The 20,329-nt window shown below is 36.9% G+C and overlaps 1 protein-coding gene across 4 annotated transcripts in view; it reads left to right on the top strand.

Annotated features, from left to right (window-relative positions):
• PATJ (PATJ, crumbs cell polarity complex component) overlaps positions 1-20,329 on the top strand; it is a 385,743-nt gene that overhangs the window by 19,497 nt on the left and 345,917 nt on the right. For all 4 annotated transcript variants that reach the window (XM_027537066.1, XM_027537067.1, XM_027537065.1 and 1 more), the window contains exons 2-7: positions 2,418-2,474; positions 2,570-2,736; positions 4,742-4,936; positions 6,346-6,485; positions 14,122-14,317; positions 16,463-16,591. In XM_027537066.1, coding sequence (XP_027392867.1) covers positions 2,453-2,474; positions 2,570-2,736; positions 4,742-4,936; positions 6,346-6,485; positions 14,122-14,317; positions 16,463-16,591 — 849 coding nt within the window. In that variant the 5' untranslated portion in view covers positions 2,418-2,452. The remainder of the gene's footprint in view (positions 1-2,417; positions 2,475-2,569; positions 2,737-4,741; positions 4,937-6,345; positions 6,486-14,121; positions 14,318-16,462; positions 16,592-20,329) is intronic.

The raw sequence follows: 20,329 nt of genomic DNA, 5'->3' as shown, positions 1-20,329 counted from the left end.
CAATCTGGGAATCCCTCGATGAAGGATTGAGCCACAGGCTTGCTGATAACCATTACCCACTCATTCCTGTTTCAGTACATTTCAACCATATTCATTATTTTAATGACTGATTTTGATAGTTTAATTTTTCCAGGAGTTTTATTGTTTAAAAGCAATGCAGCAAATGTGCTTGTACATCATCTGTGTGCCTTTTTGTCTCTCCTTTCTTTAGAAGAGACACTCAGAAGTTAATATTCTGGGTAGAAGAGAATATGAATTTAATATATTGATAGATATTGCTCAGTCACTCTCCTAGAAGATTGTGCAGATTTGTTTTCCCACCTGTTTTTCTATGACATCTGGGGTACAAGCTATTATTAGAAAAAAATGCCAATCTAATATAAAAAGTAGCACTTCATAGTTTTAGCTTGCTTTCTTTGATTTTGAGAGGTTGATGTACAGTATTAATGACCACAAAGCTGCTCTTGTCCACTCTTGGGCTAAGTGCTGCTACAGAAAAGGACATTGTGACTACCCTTCCATTATTCACATTTACCTGTCAGTGGGTAGTTTTAAGGGCTGCATAGTTGAGATGCTGAGCATATCAGAAGTTTTTCTGTGATGTTCTATTCACATGGAATCCAATGAATGTTTGAATGGAATATAGGAACCTTTTATCAATGCCCAAAGCATCTCTTACTGGTTTTTCATATGCTTTCTTGCTTAATGATCTTGAGTTTGAAGATAAAGATTGTGTTCAGAAGTGTATTCAGAGATGATGTAAGAACAGTTGGATTGTGTAGCACTCATATTTCCTAGATGGTTCATTTACAACAGTGTACCACTGTGAAAGTGATAAGCTTTCATAGTGTATGTGATATGAAAGTATCACAGTGAAAGTGATCGCTAGGGTTTGTTTTGTTTTGTTTAAGTGACCACTGTGAAAGTGCCATTTTCAACAAAGAAAAGGGTTTGCTAAAATCTTGAGGGTTTTTTTTTTTTTTGGCTGTGCAGAATCTTTGTTGTTGTGCGGGCTTTTCTCTAGTTGTGGTGAGCAGGGATTACTCTAGTTGCAGTGGGAGAACTTCTTATTGCCATGGCTTCTCTTGTTGCGGCGCACAGGCTTCAATGGTTGCTGCGTGTGGGCTCAGAAGTTGCACGGCTCCCGGGCTCCAGAACACAGGCTCAGTGGTTGTGGTTCATGGGCTCAGCCACTCCAGGGCATGTGGGATCCTCCTGGCCCAGGGATTGAGTCTGTGTCCCTGCATCAGGAGGTGGACTGTCCACCCTGAGTCACCAGGGAAGTATATATAACTTTTTGAGTTTTGATTACATTTTAGGCTAGTTTGAGCAAATCATTGGAATTAAAAAAAATTATCCATGGACAATGCCAGATTGGGTGATTATCATTTGATGACTAGTTTGGATTTTTTCCCCTAGTCTCTCTAGTATCTTCTTTATACGTTATTTGGATGTTCTTTTCCAGCCTAGGATCTCTCTCTCTCTCTCTTTTTTTTTTTTAATTAACTTTCTTTAAGTATAACTTACATACAATAAAATATAACAAATATATAGGTCAATGAATTGTAATAAATGTACACATTTGTTTAAGTAATACTCCATTCAAAACATAGAACATTAAAAAAAAAGGAACATTTCCATCACCCCAAAAAAGCTCCCTCAGATATTTTCCTAGTCAACTGCTTTCCACTGTGCCCAGGCAATCATATCCTTGTTGGTCTGTTTCTTTTCCCTCAATACTGTTTTTGAGATTCATCTTTGTTGTGTGTGTCAGTAATGTTTTCTGTTTTTATTTCTGGATATTCTATTTTGTTTACATATCTTAATTGATTTATCTTTTAGTCTGTTATTAGACATTTGGGTTTTTCTGGTTTGGGGCTTTTATAAATAAAAATGCTATGTTGTTGCTGTTTTTCAACCACATCCTACAACTTGTGGGGTCTTAGTTTCCTGACCAGGGATTGAACCCCGGCCCTTGGCAATGAAAGCACCGAATCCTAACCACTGGACCACCAGGGAATTCCCTGAACATTTTTGCATAGGTCTTTTGTGGGCATATATTTTCACTTTTGGGTGAGTGTTTAAAAGTGGAAAAGTACTGGGTCATATAGTAAGTGTAGTTTTAACTTCCAAAAAACTGTCAGTTATTCAGAGTGTTTGTGCCATTTTACATTCCTACTAGCAATGCCTCAGAGTCCCAGTTACTTCATATTTTTGTCACCACTTACAATGATCTGTTTTGCTTTCTAGTTTTAGCCATTTTAGTGGCTGTGTATGGCTTTTAATTTGGATTTCTTGAATGAAATATTTTGATGGAGAATGTTCTTGAGGTTTTCTTTGACTTTTTTATAGGACTATAGAATTGTATACACTAATGGAAAGTAATTTTTCTGTTATATTTAAAATTTTTTCTTTAGGTTTCTTTAAAAGTGATTGAAGACAGTAATTCAAAATGCCTGAAAATCCTGCTACAGGTAAACTAGATATATACTTCTTTCACTAAATTAATTATTCAAAAATGGAATGTAAGGTGGGATTTAACTTGTACTCATTATTCTTTTTAAAAAAGATAAACTGCAGGTCCTGCAAGTTCTTGATCGCTTGAAAATGAAATTGCAGGAGAAGGGTGACACTTCGCAGAATGAAAAGCTCTCTCTGTTTTATGAGACCCTAAAGAGCCCCCTTTTCAACCAGATACTCACACTTCAACAGTCCATCAAGCAACTAAAGGGGCAAGTAAGTTACCCATCAAGGTTTTACCTGTTGCTATTATTCAAACCAGCAAGGAAAGATAGAAGGAGATAGATACAAACAGTCTACTCTTAATTCTGCAAAGAGGCTGTACTGGGACTTGTGTGCAGGTAGCATTGGCATAGATAGTTTAAAAATGTTGATAATAAGTTTTGTGTTTGGCTTTGGATTCTAGTTTTTATACTTATTTATGTAAAGGTCAGATGCTTTGAAAATTCTCAACATTTTCTTCAGAATTACAGGACACATAGCCCCTCTGCTTGGAGTGATGTTAATTAAGAGTTTTACCTACTCTCCTGGTTGTTCTATTTTGGGGTCAGGGATGGCAATTTGGTTTTAAATCGTCTATTCTAGAAGCTGAGCTTGAATAGTAGCTATCTTATAGATTAAATATTGGCAGAATTTTAAATGTAGTTAAAGATAATGTAGCAGAGTTGTTATGTGAAAATTAACAAAATTTGGGGAAAAAAATGCGTTTTGCTGATAAACCAAAATGCCTATCCATAAATATTTAGCAAGTGATTTTTCTATAACTAACTAAGGATTAAATTCTGCACATATGTCTTTCTGTGAATTACTTTCTCTAGATCAAAATTTATACCAGAATTTTAGCACTCCCCATACTGAAGCTTCTATATTCTCTGATAATGGAATGAGTACATCACAGCAGTGAATGCTATTGGTGGCAATAGAAGTTGGGAAAGATCACTACAAATCTATCACTCATACTGGACTAAAATTGGACTTAAACAACTGTTCCATCATAATAACAATCTTTTATGTTTATTTAGTGTGCAGTTATTACATAAATAATCATATTTTATTCATTCAGCTATAAACTCCATGTGATTTTTCATATCTGTGTTTTCATAGAGTTTTTATGGGTATTGATTATTTTCTGTGAGTCTTATAACATTTGTTCCTGATATTTCTTTTGTTCTATTGTGTTGGTACTTGTATCAGCCAGTGGTATTTTTAAATCAATCAATTAATTAATTTGGTTGCACCATGAGGCATGACAGATTTTAGTTCCCTGTCCAGGGATTGAACCCATGCTCCCTATATTGGGAGTGCAGAGTCTTAATCTTAACCACTGGACCAACAGGGAAGTCCCTCAACCAATGGTATTTAAAAAATTAACCTCTATTTTTCTTTTTTCTTAATTACTGAATCCCCCCAGCTTTTTTTTTTTTTTCCCCAACTAGTGTTTAAGTGGCTTTGCAATACATTTGCTACTAATGGGCAGATTATTTAATCCCTGTATGCTTCAGTTTCCATGTTCACAAAATGAAATAAGAGTATTTCTAGGGCTATTGTAAAGACTAAGTGAGATACTGTGTAAGAGTTTGGGTATAGTACTTTACTTATAGCAAGCACTTAATAAATGCTGAGTTACCTTTGAATATACTACCTGCAGATCTTTTGTGTTTCCCCACACGGAAATGTATGAAAGTGAAAGTCAGTCGCGCAGTTGCCTCCAACTCTGCGATCCCATGGACTGTAGCCTGCCCTACTCCTCTGTCCATGGAATTCTCCAGGCAAGAGTACAGGAGTAGGTTGCCATTTCCTTCTCCAGGGGATCTTCCTGACCCAGGGATCAAACCCGGGTCTCCTACATTGTAGGCAGATTCCTTACCAACTGAGCCACTGAAATGTATAGATAAATGCAGAAGGGCTCAGCGTCTCACATGCATGTTTATGTGACTGGACATGTCTGTGTATGTAAAGTATAATGAGCTATATTACATGCTATATTAACCTGAGGTAACGGTAGAAGGCAGGAAATGAGAATAAGTTAAACATTTCGTATAATACTAAATAAAACATTTATAGCCTTATAAGCACAGATTCATGTATCTGTATCTTATTTCACAGGTATATATTTAGCATGCCATTATACATGTGAGAGATAAAATATAATATTTAGTAAATAGAAATACTTCTTGTCTGTAGGTTTCTGTTGATAATTCTCTCTTTTTTTCTCCAACAGCTCAGCCATATACCCTCAGATTGTTCAGCCAACTTTGATTTTTCTAGGAAAGGGTTATTGGTGTTCACGGATGGTGCCATTACTAATGGGAATGCCCACAGGTCCTCTAATAACTTGACTGTATCTGGGTTATTTTCTTGGGCTCCAAAGTCAGGAAATGAAGATTTTAACTCAGTCATCCAACAGATGGCCCAGGTAAAGTTATATCTTGTCAAGGGACTATTTAGCTTTATTTCTCTTGTTGGAGGTTAAAAAAGAAACCTACACTCACACTTTTTGCCTCTAAAATGTGTTACTCTGTGTTTTGTTTGCTTGTGTTTTTATATTGTTAGGAGGAGTTGGTACTATTTTCTAATCTGTGAGTTGGTAATTTGTTTAAAATTACATAAGAAAAATATCCGCGTGCCTGGTGAGGATAGTTTTTAAGACAATGACTCCAGTCTGACACATCTGTATACTTGTAAGGAAAGAGATTCTCACAGTTTTGCTCATAGAAGGAAAAATAATGTGTGTGCTGAAGTGATATAATTCCTTTGAAATTATTTAAAATTTTATATCAAAACAGAATTAATGGGGGTTAGAACTAATATAATTTGGAAAATCTAGTATATATAATTTGGAAATCTAGTATATATAATTTATAGTATATATAAAATCCAAATGTAATTTGGAAAATTATAATTTGGAAAGTCTAGGAAAACATTTGAAAGTGTAATCCCATTTCATCCTTAGTATCTATTAAAATCAAATGATAGACAGTTGAATTTTTAGATGTACTAGTTTCCTTTATTCACCTTGCCTTCTAACAAGTACCCTAAAAAATGGAACTTGAGTTTGAAAGTTAAAAAGAATCTATTTAAGGTGTGATAGTTAAATAATGTTCTACACCTAATTCCTTTTTTGATCTAATTGCTCTATCCCCTTAATATGACTAATAATTATTTTTATGTGATGCTTTTATTAGTTGATTATGTTTATGAAGTTCTCATTTAATAAATGCAATTAATTATTCAGTAAAGCAATAAAATACTTGTTTGTCATAGGTAGCTCCATTTGAATGGTGGCCTTTCTGTAATCTTTTGAATTAACCTAATAAAATATTAATTTATCACAATAGAATTAAAAACAGAACCCTAAAAAATGCAGCTGATTCTGATTTAGGTCTCAACACTAGAATATTTTTTGATAAGTCTAGGTTACTTTTCTTATTTAAAAAAGAATATTTTGCTTCAAGAGAATTTAGAGAAATTCATTATAAAAAGTAATTTAGAATTTACTATGGGAAAATACATTTTTTCTCAGGAATTTTCATCTAGCTTGGGATTCGTCTCATACTGTGAATGAAGTGTGAAATATCTCTCCAATTCCCTGAGGTTGCAGAACAGTGCACATGCCCCCTTATGTTCTACTGAAAATAATCAAGGGAGAGGATTTCCAGAAATAAATAATTTATTACTGAAATGCTGAGTTTATTTGGTTTCCTAGAAATGACTTAAGAGAAGCTGTTTGGGGGCTATTTACAAAATAGAAATGTTAGTTCCTTAGAAAGGGCAGGTTGATTAAATGTAAATTTCATTGACTTTTTTTAAATCCCCCTTCATTAGGGCCGGCAAATCGAATACATAGATATAGAACGGCCTTTGACTGGAGGCCTTGGATTCAGTGTGGTGGCCCTTAGAGGTCAAAATCTGGGAGAAGTGGACATCTTCGTGAAGGAAGTGCAGCCAGGGAGTATAGCTGGCAGGTGAGGAAGCGTGTTCATTTGCTTTTTGCTAATTTTTTCCTAACAATTCTGAAAACATTAAGGAGAATAAGGAACTAGTCATACCAGAACAGTTAATGAGAACAGTTAACGCTTTCCTCCTCTTATGCATTTTTCAGGCCTTTTGCATATATTCTCACATATACTTGTGGCATCAGTGTAGCTAGCAGTATCATTATTCCATTTTATAGATGTGAATGTTCAGAAGTTCAGTGGTTTCCCTATAGTCACAGAGCTATTAATGCTGGAACCATGATGTGATTCTCAGACTGTCTGATGGCAAAGCTCATGTTCTTTCCGTTCCATCACACTCTCTCACAACTGAATGTGATACAGCAATGGTTTGATCAGTAAGATGGACATATTGAAATTTACATTCTACATATTATGTTATTTATTAAACTTGAGATTGTAACAACTTTTTTATTGGTCATAACATGCTGTTTATTTCACTTATTGTCAACAAAAATCCCTCTGAAGTCTATGTGATTCCCCCTCTGCACTTGTGCCTGAGTTTTATTTTTTTAAGTGTTATGTGTAAGACTTGTATTTTGTCTCTACTTGATTTCAGCTCTTTTGTTTATTATTTATTTAAAAAGCACACTATTCATTATATTATTACTTTTAAAAATATATATTAGTATTACTGTTGCCTGTTAGAAAGCTAGCAGCAGTAGCATAACTATTACAGAAAATTCAGTCAATAATATACTTTTGGATTCATGTTATCCATGTATTGGGGGTCAGTTCTAATCTCCTCAACTGAAAATTCAGAAATGATGGATTTTTATGACCTTTGTACCTTTATTCTACAATCTAATGGAGCATTTCCTGAAGTTTGTTGTGAGGAGTTATAGCAGTAGTCAGCTATATATTTATTTTATAATATGCATTTATTTTCGTCTGGCTTCTTTTGTTCAACATTATGTTTGTGAAATTCATCAACATGGTCGATTGTAGCACTTCATTCATTTTCATTGTTGTATAGTATTCAACTATACAAATACACCGTGATGTATTCATCCATTACACTTAATTTTTTTTTTTAATTTGTTTTTTATTGTGCTGGGTGTTTGTTACTGCATCTGGGCTTTCTCTAGTTGTGGCGAGCAGGGGCCGCTCTTCGTTGGGGTGCATGGACTTCTCATTGTGAGGGCTTCTCGTTGCAGAGCATGGGTTCTAGATCACACAGGCTCAGTAGTTGCGGTGTACAAGCTTAGTTGTCCTGACATGTGGGATTTTTCTAGACCAGGGATCGAACCTGTGTCCCTGCATCGGCAGATGGATTCTTAACCATTGGACCACAAGTGAAGTCCAGTTGTCAGTTATATTTGAGAAACAATCCTCTGTTTGGAGATTGGATATACATACTTCAGTTCAGTTCAGTTGCTCAGTCGTGTCCGACTCTCTGCGACCCCATGAATCGCAGCAGGCCAGGCCTCCCTGTCCATCACCAACTCCCGGACTTCACTCAGACTCACGTGCATCGAGTCAGTGATGCCATCCAGCCATCTCATCCTCAGTCGTCCCCTTCTCCTCCTGCCCCCAATCCCTCCCAGCATCAGAGTCTTAGGATAGTCATATAATTCATTGTCCAAGTTGGGACATTTTGGAGAGTTAGAGGCTGTGCCATTAATATGACACTGAGACAGGAAGTATAATTAGGACTATTCTGGCAAAGCTCGGCAATCAGGGTAAACTGGACTTAGAGTCACTTGACAGTGGCTTCTTTAAGGCTGTGAAGTCCCTTGATAAAAGCCTACTTAACTTTGATTGACTCAGATTTTCTTTTTAATTTTTTTTGACTTAAGAATCATTATTGGGATATAATTCATATAATGTAAACGTCACCATCTTGGGGTATATAATTCAGTGGTTTTAGTGTATTTTCAATGTTGTTGACCATTTTGTGGTGCATTCTTACATCTCAATTACTCTGTACTAATAGGTCTGTAAGTACAACATGAGGTGAGCACTTCAGAAAAGAAGAGTTTCATATTTGAGTGTGTAAAGACTTGTCACCACAGCTAAGTAGTCAGGGAGCTTCCCAGAAGCAATGGTGCTTAAGGGAAATTTGAGAGGCAACAGTGGAGTCTCCAGAGCGCAGAAGGTACCGGGGAGAGGAATAGATACTTCACCTGTAGCCCTGAGAAGAGGTGGAACACAGCTCATATCTTAGGAGTGTGTCTGGTGTTTATCTGATGTGGTAGCTTAGTGCAAGGCAGTGCAAAAAATTGCTAGAGAGAGGTAGAGGCCAGCCATGCAAGACCTTCTGGATCATTTTAAATGGTCTTTCTTTCTTCTGAGGATTCTCCACATAGAACTGTGTTATATCAGGAGCTTACTGAACATCCTTTGGCTCTTGAAGTCATGGAAATCCATTATTTCTGAATGTTGCAGTGGAGAGAAAAGAACTGGTCTCACCTCGAATGCAAAGTGTGAATGTATTTATATATATAGTATGAGAGAGTTAAATTATAAATAATAGTAGGAGTAAAGTGAGTTGAGCTTTAGAATGTATCAAAATAATATTTTCCAGAAGACTTCTGCAGTTTGTTTATTTTGGGTTAAGTTTATATTCCCTAGGCAGATACTGACTGGAAAGAAATGAGATGTCCTAGAAGTCTACTGGGTAGAGGAAAAGGTAGATTAAAATAGAATTGATTTCCAGAAAATAGAAAATTTTAGTGTGAGTAAATTAAGGACCAACGTATTGTAAAATGAGTTAATAATATATCAGGGTCAAAAAGATTCAAGAGTAACTTGTTCATTTGGGATTAATTAAGAAATTTCCCTTAATGAGTAAGCTGTGAGTAGGAATTTAGGTGAAGAAGTTAGACGAAGGAGGATGTGGGAGATGGGAAAATGGAAGGTGATTCCTGGATATTGTCCTGGAGTGGTCATATTTAAAAATAAATGTTCCTTAAAAAAAAAAAAAGATTTCTTCAGGACTAGGGAGAAGTTCACAAGCAACATTTTCAATGTTAAAAAATATATATTTCAAAATTATGAAAATCATTATGAAAGTAATACATGGCTATAATATAAAATATAGAAATATATTAACTCCTCCTACCCACCAAAAAGCTCCTGGACTTTGACTACCCTGAGAAAACTGTAGGAAACGCATTGGAATGTTTTTTTGGGCTGCACCGTGTCACTTGCGTGATGTTAGTTTCCCAACTAGAAATTGAACCCAGGCCACAGCACTGAAAGTGCTGAGTCCTAACCACTGGACTGTCAAGAAATTCACTAGAATGTTTTCTTTTTCATAAAGACAAGGTCTTAAAGTATGTACAATTTTATATCATATTGTTGTTCTCTAATATAAACCTTTCCTAATATAATAAAAGGATATATATAAGCAACATTTTTAATGCAATGTGACCTATTTTAAGAGCCACCCACAATTTTGGCATCAAAAATGAAATAACTAGTTAGTTCCAAGGTGCTGCTGCTGCTGCTAAGTCACTTCAGTCGTGTCTGACTCTGTGCGACCCCATAGACGGCAGCCCATCAGGCTCCCCCGTCCCTGGGATTCTCCAGGAAAGAACACTGGAGTGGGTTGCCATTTCCTTCTCCAGTGCAGGAAAGTGAAAAGTGAAAGTGAAGTCGCTCAGTCGTGTCTGACTCTTAGCGTGTCCGACTATTAGCGACCCCTCGTACTGCAGCCTACCAGGCTCCTCCATCCATGGGATTTTCCAGGCAAGAGTACCAAAGGAGAGTATAAAACATCTCAGTCCCTCTTCTCAGGAAACTTAAAATCTAGTAGGGAAGGATGTAGCTAGCTCTGTGGACAGCTAATGTAGTAAAATGAATGCTTAATAAGTGATAAGCAAGTAGCTCAGAGCATCATGATAATGAGATGAGTGATGAAGAGACAGGAGACAGAAGCAAAGACACTTTGTTGCAACATGGAGGGTGGATTGAATTTGGCTGAGTGGAGTGGAAGGGCATTAGAGATAGAGAAAACCATTTACACAAAAGCAGAAAATACCAGACATGTTTAAGAGGAAAAGAGTAGATCAGATAGTTAGAAAAGGGGTTTATATATAGAGAGAGGAAGCCAAGTTGGAAGAGTACTTTGGGGCCACATGTAGTGGCCTTTGAATACCAGTCAAGTTTACACTGTGTCCTAGAGGTCAGGAGCTACTGAATTCTGGTCCTTGATGAAGTTTTGCTGAATCTGCTGCTGTGACCTGAGAAAAGCATAAGGGTGATATGAATTTTCATCATTCTAAATTTATGAATTATACTTCTCTGTTCTGAGATGATCCCTTCTCAGAGAGATTTTTACTTTTGAAGGTTAAAGAAGTTCTTTTATGAAACAGTCATGACAAAGTTCTTTCCTTTGACGCTCCTTCCCTGGTGGCTCAGATGGTAAAGCATCTGCCTATGATGCGGGAGACCCGGCTTCGATCCCTGGGTCGGGAAGATTCTCTGGAGAAGGAAATGGCAGCTCACTCCAGTACGCTTGCCTGTGGATTGAGGAACCTGGTGGGCTACAGTCCATGGGGTTGCAAAGAGCTGGACACAACTGAGCGTCTTCGCTTCACTGGCCAACAACCACAGACAGTCATTATATACTTTTGAGATGAGAAATACCAGCACAGTTCAGTTCAGTTCAGTCTCTCAGTCGTGTCCAGCTCTTTGTGACCCTATGGACTGCGGCACGCCAGGCCTCCCTGTCCATCACCAACTCCTGGAGTTTACTCAAACTCATGTCCATTGAGTCAGTGATGCCATCCAACCATCTAATCCTCTATAGTCCCCTTCTTTTCCCACCTTTCCCAGCATCAGGATCTTTTCAAATGAGTCAGCTCTTCGCATCAGGTGGCCAGTGTCTTGGAGTTTCAGCTTCAACATCAGTCCTTCCAATGAATATTCAGGACTGATTTCCTTGAGGATTGATTGGTTGGATCTCCTTGCAGATTCAGCACAGGAGAGCCTAGAAAAATAAACCTTGAGGAATTTTGCAAGTCAGGCTTTAGGTATTAGATATGGATCTCAGTTGGATGGTTGACATTGAGAATAGAAAGGAGAGATGGGTGGATACAACAGAGATAAAGATAAGGAACTGTGGAAATAATGAAGAGGATGTGGGGTGTTTAGGAGATAATGAAGTCATATATTGTAAACCAGAGTAAATCCTACTCTTAGTATGTACTTTAAGAAGTTACAGAGTATGGTTTACAGTCAGACTCTTTAGATAAGATGCTAAACTCCCTTTAATTTCTTACATGTAAAATTTAACTAAAGTACTTTAAAAGGTGATTATAAAGACTAAAGTAGATAATGCCTGTAAAGCATTTAGCAGAGTTTCTGGCTCCTAATAAGTGCTCAAAAAATATTAACTATATTGAACATTTCTGGAGGACGGCATGGCAAGCCAGTCCAGTATTATTAGATACTTGAGTATTCAGGACTGATTTCCTTGAGGATTGACTGGTTTGAACTCTTTGCAGTCCAAGGGACTCTCAAGAGTCTTCTCCAACACCATAGTTCAAAAGCATCAATTCTTTGGTGCTCGGCTTTCTTTATAGTGCCACTCTCACATTCATACAAGACTACTGGAAAAACCATAACTTTGACTAGACGGACCTTTGTTGGTGACCAGTACTCTTGCCTAGAAAATTCCATGGATGGAGGAGCCTGGTGGGCTACAGTCCATGGGGTCACAAAGAGTCAGACACGACTGAGTGACTTCACTTTCTTTGTTGGTAAAGTAATGTTTCTGCTTTGTAATATGCTGTCTAGGTTTGTCATAGCTTTTCTTCCAAGGAGCAAGTGTCTTTTAATTTCATGGCTGTGGTCAACATCTGCAGTAATTTTGGAGCCCAAGAAAATAAAGTCTCTCACTGTTTTCATTGTTTCCCCATCTATTTGCCATGAAGTGATGGGACTGGATGCCATGATCATAGTTTTCTAAATGCTAAGTTTTTAGCCAACTTTTTCACTCTCCTCTTTCATTTTCATCAAGAGGCTCTAGTTCTTCATTTTCTGCCATAAGGGTGGTGTCATCTGCATATCTGAGGTTATTAATATTTCTTCCTGCAATCTTGATTCCAGCTTGTGCTTCATCCAGCCCAGCATTTCGCATGATGTACTTTGCTTATAAGTTAAATAAGCAGGGTAACAATATACAGCTTTGACCTACTCCTTTCCCGATTTGGAACCAGTCTGTTGTTGATGTCCAGTTCTAACTATTGCTTCTTGACCTGCATACAGATTTCTCAGGGGGAAGGTCAGGTGGTCTGGTATTCCCATCTCTTGAAGAATTTTTCAGTTTGTTGAGACCCATACAGTCAAAGGCTTTAGCGTATTCAATAAAGGAGAAGTAGATGTTTTTCTGGAACTCTTTTGCTTTTTTGATGATCCAACGGATGTTGGTAATTTGATTTCTGGTTCTTCTGCCTTTTCTAAATCCAGCTTGAACATCTGAAAGTTCATGGTTCATTGGTTCATGTACCAAGCCTGGCTTGGAGAATTTTGAATATTACTTTGCTAGCGTGTGAGATGTGTACAATTGTGCGGTAGTTTGAACATTCTTGGACTTTGCCTTTTTTTGGGATTGGAATGAAAATTGACCTTTTCCAGTCCTGTGGCCTGGAATTTGGCTGAATTTTCCAAATTTGCTGGCATATTGAGTGCAGCACTTTCATAGCATCGTCTTTTAGGATTTGAAATAGCTCAACTGGAATTCCATCATCTCCACTAGCTTTGTTTGTAGTGATGCTTCCTACATAGTCTACTGGAGAAGGGAATGGCAAACCACTTTAGTATTCTTGCTTTGAGGACATATGTATACCCATGGCTGATTCATGTTGATGTATGGCAGAAACCAATTAAAATAAATTAATTAAAAAATATTAACTATAATAGCACTTTTTTTCCTTAAGATTTTGCTGATTTCTTTTTTTTTAAATATCCTGTTTTCCTTGGTTAGCAGCTGGGGATTGGTGATGGGAAGGAGATAAGGTCTCAGATATAGATTTGGAAATAATCTCTCTTGCCTTTCAAGGAGAGTTTAGCTTCTATTGACAAATGTTGGAGAAGTAAGGGACAATGGAGACGGGGTGAATCTGCTAGAGTGGAGGTTATTGGTGACCATATAGCCCTATATTGGTACACGGAGAAGTCAGATTGGAAGGAGTTCAGGGGTACAGGGTGGTGCCGCAATGAGGACAATGCCTATACTTGCAAAACTTTAGCACTGGGGCCCTATACATTCTTTTTGCTTATTTTCCAGCCAAATGGCTTTTAAAATGGTGTGGTGTGTATGGATGCACTACTTAATTGCTTTATTAGCTAATAAGTGCTTTGATGAAAAGCACACTGAAGAGCTCTGTTACATTATGCAATTAAATATTTCAATAATTGTATTAAGTGAAGTAGTACCATAAGGTATAAACTACTTGAATAATACATCTTGAAAATCAGGCTATTTGGATGGGAGGGGAGTTTGGGGAAGAATAGATACATGTATGTGTATGGCTGAGTCACTTTGCTGTCCACCTGAAACTATTACAACATTGTTACTTGGCTGTACTCCAATATAAAACAGAAAGTTAGAAAATTCTGGCTGTTATATCACTTAATATTTTCTTCTATCATCAAGGGATCAAAGGTTAAGGGAAAATGATCAAATATTGGCTATTAATCACACGCCACTGGATCAGAACATTTCCCACCAGCAAGCAATTGCATTGTTACAAGAAACCACTGGATCTTTGCGTCTAATCGTGGCCAGGGAGCCAGTCCACACAAAAAGCAGCATTTCTACCAGCCTACCTGATGCAAATCTGCCTGACACAGTGAGTTGCAAATTTGGAAAAATCCTTAATTTTGAATCATACCTTTGTTTTTTAATAAGTGTAAAGATATTTAGAAGATGTCATTTTACTTGTCGTAGTTCAAGAAAGATTACATCTCCAAAGACAGCATTAGCATGTTAAACAGGATAGTTGATGAACAGTTTTTGTCGTGTTTTTCAGTGTCCTCTGATTCTCCTTGTTTAAGGTTTTTATTTAATGTAGGGGGTAATTTATAGTATTGGGTGTAATTTGTTTGGTAATAGAAAGAGTTCCTTGGTCATATAACCACTTAACTAATTAAGCTAGGAGTTTTTATTAGAGATTTACTATGAGTATCTTAAGATTTGGTTATTTGCTTTAAAAATATTATATTTATAAGTTGGATTTTTTATGGCTAGATTATGGATACTGCAAAATTACAGAAGTTTTTTTTTTTTTTTTTTTTACATATAAGGATGTATACTGAACAATTTAAAAGAATAAAAGTTAAAAAAAAAAAAAAAGTTTATGTTCCTTTGGGAATCTTTAAACTTGCTTTGTAACATTTCACAGATTTTGACCTGCATCTTCAGAACACAATCTAATAAATCTTATTTTCTTATAACACTAAGTGCTGGCTGATTTATTTAATTTTCATTCATTAGGAAAAAGAAAAAATAGACTTTCTGGGTACAGTACAAGGTCACAACACTAATGTACAGACATTTTCCCTATTGTAATCAGTAATATTTATGCAACACAATTTACATAATAAGTGGAATGAACAAAGTGGGAAGTTGCTTAGCACAGTGGTTAAGAATAAGGAGTCCGGTATCAGGCTAAGGTGGGTTCAAGTCCAGCTCTTACTTCATAACTGAGTCTTACTGGGCAAATGCTTTGAGTTCTCTACACCTCAGTTTCATCATTTGTTGCTTGCAAGTAATAACAAAGTGTCTAGTTCATAGAGATGTCATCTAGTTCACAGAGATGTTGTGAGGATTAAATGAAACTGCATTAACTGTGAGGCTTAAATGAGAATGCATATTAACTGCTGTCCCTAATTCAGGCATTTTTAGCAAACATTGTTGCTTCCTGGATACTAGATATTGTTCCAGGTGTGAATCTACTAGATATTCCTGATAACTCTGGTTATTTTTAACATTGTGTAATAACTTTCCAATTTAGTATAATAGAAAAACTAAGTATGTCCTAATGTCTTGAGGGGTAGACTTTTGCCCTGCAGGTGGATTATGTGGATTTAATGTATACTTCTGATGGAGCCTGCTGTTAGAGGAAAAATGCTTATGTCTTTTAGTCTGATTTGTATAATCCTTTGCCAATATCTTCAGTTGGGTCTACATTTCTTCTTCAGAGTCTCTTCAGTCGTTCTGGTCACTCTGTCCTTCTCACCATCTTATGCTTCACACTGCTGCCAGATTCTTTCTAAATCACTGTTTTGCTCCTGTTGTTTCCTCTTCTAAAGCCTTCATTTATTCTCCTTATCTAAGCCTAGCTTTGTTCTTAAATTTCCCTTTTGCTTGAATGTATTTTTTCTTTGTAGAGCAATTAAAATGCTGCCTTTTCCTTGAAAGTGTTAGTCGCTCAGTCATGTCCAACTCCTTGCTACTGCATGGACTATAGCCCGTGAGGCTCCTCGGGCCATGGAATTCTCCAGGCAAGAATACTGGAGTGGGTTGCCTTTTTTCCTTGAAGTCTTTCATAATTTTTCATTGGATTTGACCTCTTGTCTCTATAGCCCTCCCATCTTTATAATATTTTATTATTCTTTTTTAATTCAGATAAACATGTGTTTATTGGTTCCTACTAGGTGATTGGCACTGTGCTAGGTATCAGACATAGACAGCGGAATGAGGCAATGTGTTTCTGTCTGCTTGGAGCTACAGTGTCTTATGATCCAATATTCTGTCTTATATTTTAATTGTTTATGTTTTAGTTTACCTCTCCACCAGATTATAAAATCCTTAAGAGGATCTCTGATCCTATAGAAATCATCTCTGAGTCACTAGAAAGTTGACTTGATTAATTACATGAATGAATATTAATTTTTTTTGGTGTACCTGTTACTCTAATAATTACTGTATTGGTAAGCAATGAATGTATGTGTTTTTACTAAAACTTTGGTTTTTGCTTGCTATTACTTTGTAGATTCGTTGGGGCCATATTGAAGATGTTGAGCTCATTAATGATGGCTCTGGATTAGGTTTTGGAATCGTTGGGGGAAAATCAAGTGGTGTCGTTGTAAGAACTATAGTTCCTGGAGGATTAGCAGATCGAGTAAGTTGACCTTCTTTGATTTCATTTTGGTTTTATACAATTTAAATTGTATGGCTTAAAATGTAATTATGTAACATGGGTTACTAGAATTATGATTCTGTGACCAGAACTTAAGGATAGCTAAAAATGTTTTTTTCTGTAAGTGTTAATGTGTACTCACTCTGCTTTATTTTAAAAAGCTCCTAAATCAACATTTTTGGGTGTGTCTGTATGGGTTTTTTTTTGCCCTGTGATTGACAGTCATCTTGACTTGATCAAAAGATAATATTTTTTATTGAAATATTGAAAATAAATCATTAATGGGTATTGCATTCAGAGTATCTATTTTATTTTCTCCCTGTGTATCTCTCAAGGGTGTAAATGTTAAGATCAGATAGTACAATGATTACAAAATTTTATCCCAATATTGCATGAGATAAATTTCACTAGAATTATAATTTTTTGATATTATAAATAAAAATACTACCCTTCATGATTTAGCAGTGTTTAAGCTGAAAGTGGGCCATTATAAAATTTATCAACTATTTCTGCTTAGTTTTACATTGAAGAAAATGTTAAGTACTGCATTGAATTTTTAAAAAGCACTTTAGAAATCTGAAGCTACTTAATAGTGAGTTCATGTTACGTAGACTGTCCATGATAGTCAGTATGACGTATAAATTGTATGGGTTCACGTCTTTGTTGTTGCCGTTTAGTTGCTAAGTTGTGTCTGACTCTTTTGCGACCCTGTGAACTGGAGCCTGCCAGGCTCCTCTGTCCATAGGATTTATGTCCAGTACATGGACATTTATTCCTTCATTAAAGTATTAATAAAAACATATAAACATAAAAGTATCAATAAATGTGAACATACAGAGTATTAGTAAAAAACATATAAAGTAACAATAAAAATGAACTTCCTGTGCACGGATAGCTTTGAGGCAAACTTCTCAGCTCCCTATTTCTAGTCAAGATTGTTTCTCCTTATACAAACTGTGGAGCTACTAATATTCCTATTATTCTTTCAGCAGCTAAGTTTATTTATTTAGCATAATGGCTTTCAGAGTTTTGTCTGTGGGCCCTGAGGGTCCCTGAGTTTCTTGCAGGGGGTTTATAACATCAAAATGACTTACATAATAATACTAAGATGCATTAGCCTTTTCACCATGTTGACATTTGCACTGATGATGAACAAGCAGTAGTAGACTAGGCCTGCCGTTGCCTTTGTATGTATTTGAGCAATGGCACCGAGCCGCACTAGGAGTCATTGCTTTCTTCTTTACCATGTGCTTGCAACAACAACAAAAATGGCAGTTTCACTTTAAAAAGTGCAATAAAAACTAATCTAAGTAAAGTTTGACCTTTAAATGCATGTCTTTGTAGTATTGTGTTGCAGAATGGAGTATGGCATATAGCACTTCTGCCATATACTAAAGTACCTACGGTGGTTGTCTTGAGGAAAAACATTTGTGAGACAAAGTGGCCACTTTTTAATATGGAACAGCATTTTAATTTTTAAAATTTACTCGAGTTTTTAGTTTTTGGCCTTTATTCACAAAACTTTTTGAGATTTGATTTTTTTGAGATACATTATTTTAGTTTTAGTTGTACAGAATAATGATGTGATACTTCTGTATATTATCACCACACTGAGTCTAGTTAACATCCATTACCACATAGTTACAATTTTTTTTCTTGTGAAAAGACCTTTTAAGATCTACTCTCTTAGCAGCTTTCAGGTATACAGTACAGTATTTTTACCCATAGTCACCATGCTGCAGTTTACATCCCTATGGTTTACTTATTTTATAGCTGAAATTTTGTTTCTTTGACCTTCTTCATCCATTTTGCCCACCTTGCACCCTGCCTCACCAGCAGCTGCCAATCTAGAATGTTATTTTTATTTTTGAAAGAATAACTGATAGAAAAATTATTATTCAGGCTTGGCTCTCTGGTAGTTTCCTTGAAATGAATGATGTAAGCCTGTTACTTAAAGGAAAATAGCTAACAGCATTTGTTACTGATGATAATTTGAATTTTCAAGCAGAAATTAGAATTTTGGAAAATATTCCTCTGATTAGATTCTTAGTGATATTCAGTTCAGCTCAGTTCAGCCACTCAGTTGTGCTCGACTCTTTGCAACCCCATGAACTTTAGCATGCCAGGCCTCCCTGTCCATCACCAACTCCCGGAGTCCACCCAAACCCATGTCCATTGTGTTGGTGATGCCATCAAACCATCTTATCCTCTGTCGTCCCCTTCTCCTCCTTCCCTCAATCTTTCCCAGCATCAGGGTCTTTTCAAATGAGTCAGCTCTCCGCATCTGGTGGCCAAAGTATTGGAGTTTCAGCTTCAACATCAGTCCCTCCAGTGAACACCCAGGACTAATCTCCTTTAGGATGGACTGGTTGGATCTCCTTGCAGTCCAAGGGACTCTCAAGAGTCTACTCCAACACCAGGGTTCAAAAGCATCAATTCTTTGGTGCTCAGCTTTCTTTATAGTTCAACTCTCACATCCATACATGACCACTGGGAAAACCATAGCCTTGACTAGATGGACATTTGTTGCCAAAGTAATGTCTCTGCTTTTTAATATGCTGTCTAGGTTGGTCATAACTTTCCTTCCAAGGAGCAAGCGTCTTGTAATTTCATGGCTGCAATCACCATCTGCAGTGATTTTGGAGCCCAGAAAATTAAAGTCAGCCACTGTTTCCACTGTTTCCCCATCTATTTGCCATGAAGCGATGGGACCGGATGCCATGATCTTCGTTTTCTGAATGTTGAGCTTTAAGCCAACTTTTTTACTCTCTTCTTTCACTTTCATCAGAAGGCTCTTTAGTTCTTCTTCACTTTCTGCCATAAGGGTGGTGTCATCTGCATATCTGAGGTTATTGATATTTCTCCCAGCAATCTTGATTCTAGCTTGTGCTTCCTCTAGCCCAGTATTTCTCATAATGTACTCTGCATATAAGTTAAATAAGCAGGGTGATAATATACAGCCTTGATGTGCTCCTTTTCCTATTTGGAACCAGTCTGTTGTTCCATGTCCAGTTCTAACTGTTGCTTCCTGACCTGTATACAGGTTTCTCAAGAGGCAGGTCAGGTGGTCTGGTATTCCCATCTCTTTCAGAATTGTCCACAGTTTCTTCTGATCCACACAGTCAAAGGCTTTGGCAGAGTCAATAAAGCAGAAATAGATGTTTTTCTGGAACTCTCTTGCTTTTTCATTGATCCAGCAGATGTTGGCAGTTTGGTCTCTGGTTCCTCTGCCTTTCCTAAAACCAACTTGAACATCTGGAAGTTCACGGTTCACATATTGCTGAAGCCTGGCTTGGAGAATTTTGAGCATTACTTTACTAGTGTGTGAGATGAGTGCAATTGTGCAGTAGTTTGAGCATTCTTTGGCATTTCCTTTCTTTGGGATTGGAATGAAAACTGACCTTTTCCAGTCCTGTGGCCACTGCTGAGTTTTCCAAATTTGTTGACATATTGAGTGCAGCACTTTCACAGCATCATCTTTTAGGATTTGAAATAGCTCAACTGGAATTCCATTGTCTCCACTAACTTTGTTCGTAGTGATGCTTCCTAAGGCCCACTTGACTTCACATTCCAGGATGTCTGGCTCTAGGTGAGTGATCACACCATTGTGATTATCTGGGTCGTGAAGATCTTTTTTGTACAGTTCTTCTGTGTATTCTTGCCACCTCTTCTTAATATCTTCTGCTTCTGTTAGGTCCATACCATTTCTGTCCTTTATTG

This window comes from Bos indicus x Bos taurus, chromosome 3 (genome assembly GCF_003369695.1).
Source record: "Bos indicus x Bos taurus breed Angus x Brahman F1 hybrid chromosome 3, Bos_hybrid_MaternalHap_v2.0, whole genome shotgun sequence".
NCBI classification, from domain to species: domain Eukaryota; kingdom Metazoa; phylum Chordata; class Mammalia; order Artiodactyla; family Bovidae; genus Bos; species Bos indicus x Bos taurus.
The sequence above is the reverse complement of the archived record's forward strand: the minus strand, read 5'-3'. Positions and strand labels throughout refer to the sequence as shown.